At 32.1% G+C, this 10,455-nt stretch overlaps 1 protein-coding gene across 1 annotated transcript; it reads right to left on the bottom strand.

Moving 5' to 3' along the window:
• Positions 1-3,769: 3,769 nt before the first annotated feature.
• On the bottom strand, positions 3,770-6,425 carry LOC137806650 (rac-like GTP-binding protein RAC13). Its single transcript, XM_068606865.2, has 7 exons — positions 6,208-6,425; positions 6,021-6,108; positions 5,394-5,503; positions 5,228-5,291; positions 4,639-4,703; positions 4,493-4,558; positions 3,770-4,053 (listed from the first exon to the last, which is right to left on the bottom strand). Exons 1-7 carry the CDS (start codon positions 6,304-6,306, stop codon positions 3,955-3,957), a joined length of 591 nt encoding a protein of 196 aa, XP_068462966.1. The 5' UTR covers positions 6,307-6,425; the 3' UTR covers positions 3,770-3,954.
• Positions 6,426-10,455: the final 4,030 nt, after the last annotated feature.

Genomic DNA, 10,455 nt, shown 5'->3' with positions numbered 1-10,455 from the left:
GATCATAATCACCATTAGGTCATATTGCCGATAAAAAAAACCATTAGGTCATCCTATTAATGGGTGAAGGAGAAATCATTCTTATTAAAGATAATTGATGGGAGAGATATTTTGAAAATGTCTCAATCTAGCAGAGCATATGTTATGGAAAACTTGAACATCACCTTTCCAAGCTAAAATGGTTCAAGCCCCCTTACGAAATCTCTAGCCATAGTGTTAATCATCCATCTTTGGATGGTCTTAGCGTCCTAATTTGTATTTTATGCACTTTGAGTTTCTTATTGATTTTCTCATCCTTTTTCTTGGTAACCTTCTCGTTGCCTTCTACTTCTTCCTTTAACATCTAAAAATCCAAAAATGACCTTTTCTTACTCGAATTGATGTATTGATCCAAAACTTGGTTAAAATCAATAAAAAGTTAATTTGGCATATGTGATACAAACAGAAGTAAGGGTAAGATTTTGATTATGGGTTAGGGGTAAATCAGATTGGACAAACGGTGATTTTAGACAAACATGTGCATGATGACAAATGTGCCTGATGAAAAGGTTATATAAATGATTTGGTGCCATTATGCAGAGATTTATTTATGAACTATAACTAACCGTTTAAACTAGCATATGGCTTGGTGGCGCTGGTAGGTTATAGTTGTGATGTAGGAGAAGATGTGTCTCAACTGCAACAACACCCATTTAAACCAGTTCCAAACTTATCACTATTTAAACCATCTGAGCATTATGCTAACACGAACGTGGAAGCGATTCTGAAAACCATAACAAACGAGGATGCACATGATATCAATAAATGTTTGGCATTAATCTAATGCATAACATGAGATAGGTATGTGTGTCGTAGCTGAAGTTGCGCCAACAACAGTTAGTAAATGCTAACGTGAATGCAGTAAATACAGAAGAAGATGCTGCTGAGATTGAATGCTTTAATTTTGGTGCACATGATACCGCAAAGTTTATGCAATCGTTGCAACCATGGGAGGGCTAAGCGCGCTTACAATATATTATGCTTGGCACAGAAAATTTGGTGTTAGACATTGCTGTGCTAGAACCATTATTTCATCACATCAAAACTTCATCAAACATGTTTCTGTTTCCAAATACTACGTCACTAGTTTTTTGCATGCTGCTTGATTTACATATCCTACCTCTGTTCCCACATTCCTGTATTACAGAAAAAATATTGAGATCTTTTTATTAAAAGTTATGTAAAAACAGATTAGAAAAATCCCAAAAAAAAAACCCACTCTTCCATATTTCTATATTAGATTTTTAAATAATCAATATCTTAATATCTTTGTATAACTTTTTTTTTCCAATAAATCTATGCTGTGCTAAAGCGCGTCACAAAAATATATTAATAACAGTAAAAACAAAAATAAAGGTGGAACTATATGCCAAAATTCACGACAAAATTATAAAAATCTAGAAGTTGAAAAACCGTTTCTATCGTGGAGGAAATCATAGCTAAGAAAGAGGATTGAGAGTCTTACCAAACTTCATCGAAGTCATGATGATCAAGAACAAAATTAAGTAATTTTGTCTGTACGGGTATTTTCTTTTCTAAAAGTATAAGAAAAATCAAAATTTAATCTTAAATCTGTATTTTCAAGGAACCACATACAGTGGTTATTAAAGCTAATACTACCATTTTGTTGGGAGTTGAACTCAGATAAATGGAAGCTGTAACCACTAAATCAGGGAATTTTAGTGACCATAAAATGATATCTATTATTCTTATTATGTTATTTTTATTAATATTATTTATTAATATTATTATTCTTCTTATTATTATTAATGTTATTTTTTCTATTATTAATATTATTATCATTATTAATAATATTATTTTATTATTATTATTGATATTAATACATACACTTTCAAGAAAAAATCATTGGATCGAATCGAGTCTTACTATGAGATATGTATGTAGAGTAGAACATAAGCGTTTTCTTAGTTTTCTTATCTTTTTCTTTATAATTCTTCAATTTTTTCTTCACAGAGGAGGTGTATAAATTGCGTAAGAGAAAGAAGTTGTTCTTGAATTGCTAGTCTATCAGTGAGAAGTTGTGATCAAGAAAGTCTTTCCCAAAGAGCTTTACACTAGTGTCTTGTGGGGTCGTAGAGCTGGGAGAGCTGAATTATACTTCTTCATACCTAGTTTTTAAGCAAAAGGGAGAAAATAAGATAGAAGCCCATATTTAAACTATACTTTCTAAGTAGAGTAGTAAGATCGCTTGAGCTCAACCATCCGGGATTCATGTTTTCTAAGGATGATTCTATCATGTTAGTCAGGGAAGTGTTGAACTAGAGTAAAGATGACATTTTCAGCATTGTTAATTATGATAACATTCGAGTTAACAATTTCTGCCGATTGCTTACTAAAATAGTTTCTTAGTGCTTTTCTTTGTTCTTGTAAGAGATTAAAACTCTCTTTATGGTTAATTCTCTTGTGATTTCACAATGAATTCTATGGTTTTGTGCAATTAACATTTTATTCTTCAATATTTGTAACATATTAGACTATACAATCTGGTATTTTTGAGTTCTAATGCTTGTTTTGGGAATTGTTTTTGAACGCATATAGATAATTCAATTTTGTTCTTTAATTTGAATTTTGGTTTAGTTTGCATTATTTTGAACAATCTCTTGGATGCGTGATTCAAGAGATGAAAAATTAAAAACCTTATAAGGAGTCATATGGAGACAATGCTAACTAGGATTGAGGGTCTAACCACGCAATTAACACGTGTAGCACACTAAACAACCCACAAAGCACAACTAACGATACATATGTCTCATTGGACCTACCCTACTCATCCATATAAGTAGAAATCCAATAAAATCACTATAAATAGGTGAATACCCTGAGATAAAAGATAATGAATCTTTGACTTTTACTATATATCATTTATTTAAACTAAGAACTGACTTAATTGTCTAAGTATAATCACAAATACTCCTACCAAAATTTAAAGTCAAAGACCAAAAAACCTAAAGATTGAAAACCCTAAAGACCAAAACCAAAAATTCTCAAATATAAAAAATTATCCGATTATGCATCAATAATCATCACTATAAATATTGTAGAATTGGTGCAACCTCATGTAAACTATCTCAACAATGTACTAAAAGACACTTTTGTAGCTGCACATAATAACTTTAAACACTTAAAAATATTTATTGAAAAAAAATACACTTATTTTAACTTCATCTTTATCAATTATAAAGTTAATAATCAATATCTCCCAAGTTTATAAAATTAGATGGAGTGTGTCCCCCTTCTTTTCATGACTTTGTGGCTTTTATTGCATGCACCACTGGTAAAATCGCTCCATCACAAGTTATTGGTTTATAGCATTTCAGAAAAGAAAAATAGCAAAACATAGTCATTAGCTCATTTGGGGAAGTTTCTCTCTTTAATTGGGTCAAAACTCTTTGACTGGTAACGGTAATCTTATTTACCTTGATCGATGAGACCAACAACCCGTCTTAATTGTTGCATTCTCTGAGATGCTGAAACCGTTTTCTTGACAAAGTCTGGTCAACGGTCAGAGATTACAATAAACACAGTATTAATGTGGCTAAAATTAACTTTTTTTTTCTTTTTTCCAAATTTGGAAAATGTGACCAAACCCAAGTACACGAAACAGGGTAGAAACTAGGAACAGAAGATGAGAAACTGCAAAAGGGGATTCCCAATTTCAAATGAGGGGCCTCCTTTTGTACTATTACTAAAATACACAGACATAATTGGATACTGCAAAATGAAATAATTAATTGAACAATGCAATAGTGAAGTTCTCATTTGAGAGGAATCTAAAGTTCTTCTCAGAAATCACCCATAAACTCATATGCTCTTTATATATATATATAGATCACAAAGACTAAAAGCACTTAGCTTCAGTATTGCTATATAAATGAGTTGCATGAATATGAAATATTAGAGGAAAATACAGGTCCTTTTCTTGCGTGGTTTCTTCTTTGGCTTTGGTGGCCTCAATGCAACCTTTATTGCAGCATCAAAAACTGTTTTCACATTCTGCAAAAAAAATAAAAATAAATAAATAAAATAAAATAAAATAAAATTCATTGTACTGTTATACACTATTAAAAAAAATTATTAAATAAAAATTAATTTTTAAAATAATATTTAATTTAATTAATATAATAACTAATTGTTTTTTTTTTATCTAAAATTAGTTTTTATTTGATTTGCTCATTAAATTTTATAAATAAAATTTTAATCTGTGCACTTTTAGTGCTGTTTTCTTCATCCACATATCAAATAACAATTAATCATATTACCGGATCATATTACTCACTAATATGATGTGTTAAAATGGAAAATTCTTATTGAATGTGTAAAAACAATTTTATCATTTAAACTCCGGAAAAAAAATCATTTAACTTCATCTAAGTACATGGCTTGGGTTAACTTAAAAAACTATGCCTCAAAATAGTTTAATATTAAAATTCACCTGCTGTGTTTTGGAGCTGCACTCAATATAAGTGACTGCACCAATCATTTTCTTCAATTCTTCACCCTGCTCACACCAATCATTGTTAAATCCATTATACATGCAAATAAATTTCACCTTTTTTATTTAATTTGATGATGACATGCCTGAGCAGTTGTAATTCGTGTGGCTCCGGGATGATCAATCAGAAACTGCTTATCATCTCGCAAATCTGTTCATACATAAGATTTAAATGAAAACTTGTGTTAGGTTCCATTGACGAATTTTCTTGCTTTGTAAGCACGAATGGATGAAATTTTATAAGATATTTGATGATCTTTGTACACATAGAAGCTAATTACGCTAAATAAATAAAAGATACTACCAGTTGGAAAACATAGTTTGTTTTTTTGTGGGATTAATCTCAGTGGAAATTTGGACTACCACCAATTAACCAAAATACAAAATAAAAAAGTCCACTATGGATAACTTTTGTAACTTGTTGTTACTTCCTCTGTTTTCTGCCATGGCACATAAGTCACAACATTCATTAGAATAAATGTTGATGAGTATTGCATGAATGAACATTGAGAACCAGCAAAAAGACTGTCTTTTGTATGCACAAACCGAACACCTGGTATACCCAATTTTACATTTTTCCTTAAAAGCCAAAAGAGTGAAACCAAAAAGTAAAAAAATCATTTCTTGTCAACCCATGATGACGATTGCTATGCTACTTCAATGGAATTATCTTACCTAGTTTTGTTCCCACCAGCACTATAGGCACATTTGGAGCATAATGTCTCAGCTCAGGTATCCACTGCTTGTCACGAATCCAACATGAATGTGCATATTTATTTCAGATATTTGACAATACAAATCTGAAAACCAACTGAAGTTACAAAGCAAGAGGGACCCTAACCTTTTTGGAAATGTTCTCATAACTGGCTTTGCTGATGAGAGAATAGCACAACAAAAACACATCAGCTCCTCTATAGCTTAAAGGCCTTAGCCTGTTGTAATCTTCTTGTCCTGCAATCCACAAATTATTCCAAATCCACAAATTATTCTAAATTACCAATTGTTATGTAAGTGACCGTAAGACCTCGACGCACACTGGTTAATAGTCTAACATGAATCCATCATCCAAAGATCATTCGACTAACGTGGTTGAAATGGTTCTCAAAACTCAACCAACATTCCTCAAAACTCAACCAACATTCCTCTATATAGTATGATTACCATAATCATGATACGGATATTACTATAATGTCAAAATCAACCTCATAACTTGTTTTAAGCTAGCCTAGAATTGAAGGTTTATTATAATGCTATAAATATGTATGCACTTCACTCAAACTAAAGATGCACATTTCCTGCAACAATTAATACTCCAATTACCGAACACCTAATAAAAAATTAATACTCCAACTACCGAATATCAAATTTTTTATTTGAGCGTTGGAATGAACCCCGATTATTCTTATGAATTGGCACTTAACATCAATGTAAAATATATAGCTTAACTTAAGAAAGAAGGGTGACCAACCTGCAGTATCCCATAAACCAAGATTGACCGTACTACCATCCACAGTTACATTAGCACTGAAATTGTCAAACACTGTTGGAACATAGTCCTATAAGAGAAAAGCAAAGAAAATAACATTAGCTTCATACCATGCGATGTCCAACATTGAACCTTCCATGACTAGGGAATATAGTTAACAGAAACATACAGTGGGAAACGTATTGCTGGTATAGGATATAAGCATGCATGTCTTTCCCACAGCACCATCTCCAACTGTTACACACTTGATAAACCTGGCCGTACTCATTGTTTTATCTTCTTCTTTTTCAAAATACTCCAATGCTTAGAACTAGTGAAACAATATTTATGAACAAGTTTGAGGTAGAAAAATAAGGAAAGTGAAAGAAAGTATTCAGTTGTGGCTCATAGAATTGGTCATATTTATAAATTGCAGTGATTACTCTGAAAAGCATTTCTTTTCTTTAAGTGCAAGGACACAAAAAAACTAGATATGGTTGTAGCAAAGTAGGTATAGTGGTGGCGTTAGTTGGTTAAGTGTGGGAGAAGGGAGGTAATGCATGATGAAAAGCTAAGAATTTGCCTAATTAACCAATACATTATGATGGAATTAAAGAACAAATTGAGGTATGATATGATGAAAAGTAAGTCAAATAGTTTGTTGCATTCTATTTGGTATGTTTTTGTTCCTACTTTTTAGTTATGCTAGAATGGGTTGATTGAGCCAACATCGGTTTTGTGCTTTTCTTTGTAGTGGGTCCACTTTAGTTAGAGAAATCCAAAATTGAATTGCTTTTTACTTCACCTTGTTGCAAAATACAAAACATTTAACATCTTAGAAATATAAAATGGGTTTTAATGCTTTCTTTATAAAGGAAGTAAGAAGATTAATAAGATGTTTCAGAAGGACGTTGAATATTGATTATGATTGGCAAATGAGGAAAACAAAAGACAACGTGAGTTTTTCTTTTCTTTTCTTTTTTTAATTCATGCTTTGAAGAAGAATGTTACGAACCTATGTTGATTTAAATCAATATTTTAGTTCAGTCATGCTGTCTCTAATCATGCGCACTTTCTTTTACCCAAAGTAAAGCTTTTATAATTCTAATTCATTAAAGACATGGTAAAGGAGAATTATGAAATATTTATAGGGATAATTAATTGTTACATGATTGCGTGACGTTGTGATAGAAAAAAATGGTTAAAACCTTGTTTTTATAAATAATATACAAATAAACTAGGTTTATAATGTATTTAAATGGAAAATTTTAAGAAGATGATTTATTTTTATAGAGAATTTGAAACATTCTGTATTCTGTGATAAAATATGATGTCTGGGTTTCAAAAGAAATTAAAATTCTAGAATTTTATGAGTAATTAGATTACATGAAATTGAATAATTTCAACTTTTATTTAAAAGTAAAAATTTGAAGTTTTTCATATTTTCAAATCATGTTTTTTTTTTCTCTTTTTAAATTCTCCCCTCGAACTCATTTTGGTTAGGATATCGTGATGGAATCTTCATCTCCACCCTTGCAGTTGAAAAATCCAAAAAAAATGAAAAATTCTTAAACTTTCAAATTTCTTAAAGAAATTTATATTATTCCTCTTTGAACTTAGAGCAAGATTACTTTTATGATGACCTCAAAGAACAAGAAGAATGCTTAAAAGTTACTTCAATTCTCATTAATCAATGTGAATTTTACAAAAGACAAGGAGTTTTATTGATAGATGGAGGTTTATGCTACAAAAGGATGTCAGATTAAGCTACTAAGAGTGTCAACCAAAGAAGGAGAACTAGAACCCCAAAAAAAAACTAAAATGGCTTCTCGGTTTCTAACACTGCCAACTTTCTCTTGCTTTATCCATGTCAGATTATCCTATGCAAGATCCAATTGGAGGCTCAAAGTTTGACCCAAAAAGAGGCCCATCCTTACAACATCCTAATACAAAGAAAGATAAACATATATAATTTAAACAAGAAGAAAAAGAAAAAAAATCCTAGTAATCTACTCTCCAATAACATAGAAAAGGGACTTTTTCTTCCTGCACCTCCATATGTTCTTCTGCCACCCCATACAAAATGTAAAAATACCTTTTTATCCTTCTTGTGTCACTCCCATAGAGTAGCTTTCAAATTATGTAATCTGGACACACATTTGAAAAAAGACTTCTGGATTACATAATCTGAAAGCCAAAAAAACTATCGGATTATATAATCCAAAAACTAATCATGCATCTGAAAAAAGACTTCTGAATTATGTAATATGGAAGTTGATAACGAATTTGGAAAATAACTTCCAGATTATGTAATTTAGAATATTTTTATAAATATGAAAATTTATGAAGGTGAGAGAAGGACATATGGAGGTGCAGGAAGAAACAATCTAGAAAAGATTTCTTCTTTCTATATCTCTTTAGCCACACGATTGGAAATTCAAGAGCCTTTATGACTACTCAAAGATCACATGTGATGACCATGTGGTTTTCTGCTCTTTTCTTACGTTTTATGTGCAGGTCTTGGTCCAGTCTTTTCTTCTTGAAGACTGAAACCCACTTATACCAATTGATCAATATAGGGTTCTGTTATGCTATAAAATCTGGTGCAACAATTCTCATTTACAAAAACAACCAATTGAGCCATCTCTTGCAACATCTCTTTCTCTCTGTGTGTGGGTGCCTTTGCCTTTTCTTTCTGCTATCATGGAGACCACTCCACCTACATCAAAGAGGATCAAAACAAGAGTTGTAAGGTCTGGAGGGAGGCTTGAGAGCTGGTTTTCAGGGGATAATGAGCTTATTGAAAGGTATCGCTTTGAGACAAGCACAAAAGTGATCAACAATCCAAAAGTTGTCTCTTTTGATTGGTTGAAAAGCCAAAAGCTGGACAATATTAGAAAGATTCTCAAGGATTAGTTGCTGAGAAGATTCTTAGAGATGAAGGGAAACATATATCTAGATTCGATTCGGGTATTCTTGGAGTTGTGGAAGATTTCAACAAAGTCCAATACTACAAAAGCTGTTTGAAGAATCCACAAGCTCAAGTGAGAACTTGTTATGTTGGAGGGCTGAAATTGGATGAAAGGTTGTTGACTCTTATTGTCACTTGGATTCTAACTCCAAGGGGGAGCAACCATTCTGTTTTAACAGAAGAAGATCTTGTTTATATCTACTGCATCATGAAGAAGATCAAGATCAATTGGATTCATATCATCAAAGAACATATGCAGAAATCCATAATGTTAAGTATTAAAGGAAAAGAAAGAATAGGGTAAATCCCTTGTGTATATTGAACACATAGGGTTATGTTTATATAAGAAAAAGAAACATATGGGCTAAGCCCATTACATAAATATGAGATATCTAACAATATCTATAATATCAAATAATATCTAATTATATCTAATTATATCTAATAATATCTAACACTTCCCCTCAAGCTGGTGCATATAGATCATATGTACCCAGCTTGTTACAAATGTAATCAATCCTAGGTCCTCGTAAGGGTTTAGTAAAAATATCTGCTAATTGATTATTTGAATTAACAAACTCAGTCTTGATATCTCCTGATATAATCTTTTCTCGAATGAAATGACAATCAATCTCAATATGTTTTGTCCTTTCATGAAAAACTGGATTTGAGCTAATATGAAAAGCAGCCTGATTATCACATATCAGTGTCATTTGAGTAACATCTCCAAATTGCAATTCTTTAAGTAACTGTGTAAGCCAAATAAGCTCACAAGTAGCCGAGGCCATAACTCTATATTCTGCTTCTGCACTAGATCTTGCCACAACACTTTGTTTCTTGCTCTTCCAAGAGATCAAGTTATCACCAATGGAGACACAATAACCAGAAGTTGACCTTCTATCAGATGGAGATCCTGCCCAATCAGCATCTGAATAACAAACGACTTTAGTATGGTTATTATGACCATATAACAAACCTTTTCCAGGAGAGCCTTTAATGTACTTCACTATACGAATGATTGCATTCCAATGATCTTCACATGGAGAATTAAGAAATTGACTCACCACACTGACTGCAAAGGAAATATCAGGACGAGTAATAGTGAGATAGTTCAATCTTCCAACTAATCTCCTGTACTTCTCAGGATCTGAAAGAGGCTCCCCCTGATTGGGTAGAAGCTTGACGTTGGGATCCATGGGAGTATCAACTGATTTCGAATTCATCAACCCAATTTCCTCCAAAATATCTAATGCGTATTTTCTTTGAGAGATAATAATACCAGTATTGGATTGTGCTACCTCAATCCCCAAGAAATATCTGAGTTTGCCAAGATCTTTGGTCTGAAAGTGTTGACAAAGGTGTTGTTTTACTTGTGAGATGCCATGGTGATCACTGCCTGTAAGAACAATGTCATCAACATATACTACAAGATAGATACACCCAGCACTCGAGTGACGATAAAAAACT

Source organism: Phaseolus vulgaris, chromosome 3, assembly GCF_051622355.1.
Source record: "Phaseolus vulgaris cultivar YP4 chromosome 3, ASM5162235v1, whole genome shotgun sequence".
NCBI classification, from domain to species: domain Eukaryota; kingdom Viridiplantae; phylum Streptophyta; class Magnoliopsida; order Fabales; family Fabaceae; genus Phaseolus; species Phaseolus vulgaris.
The sequence above is the reverse complement of the archived record's forward strand: the minus strand, read 5'-3'. Positions and strand labels throughout refer to the sequence as shown.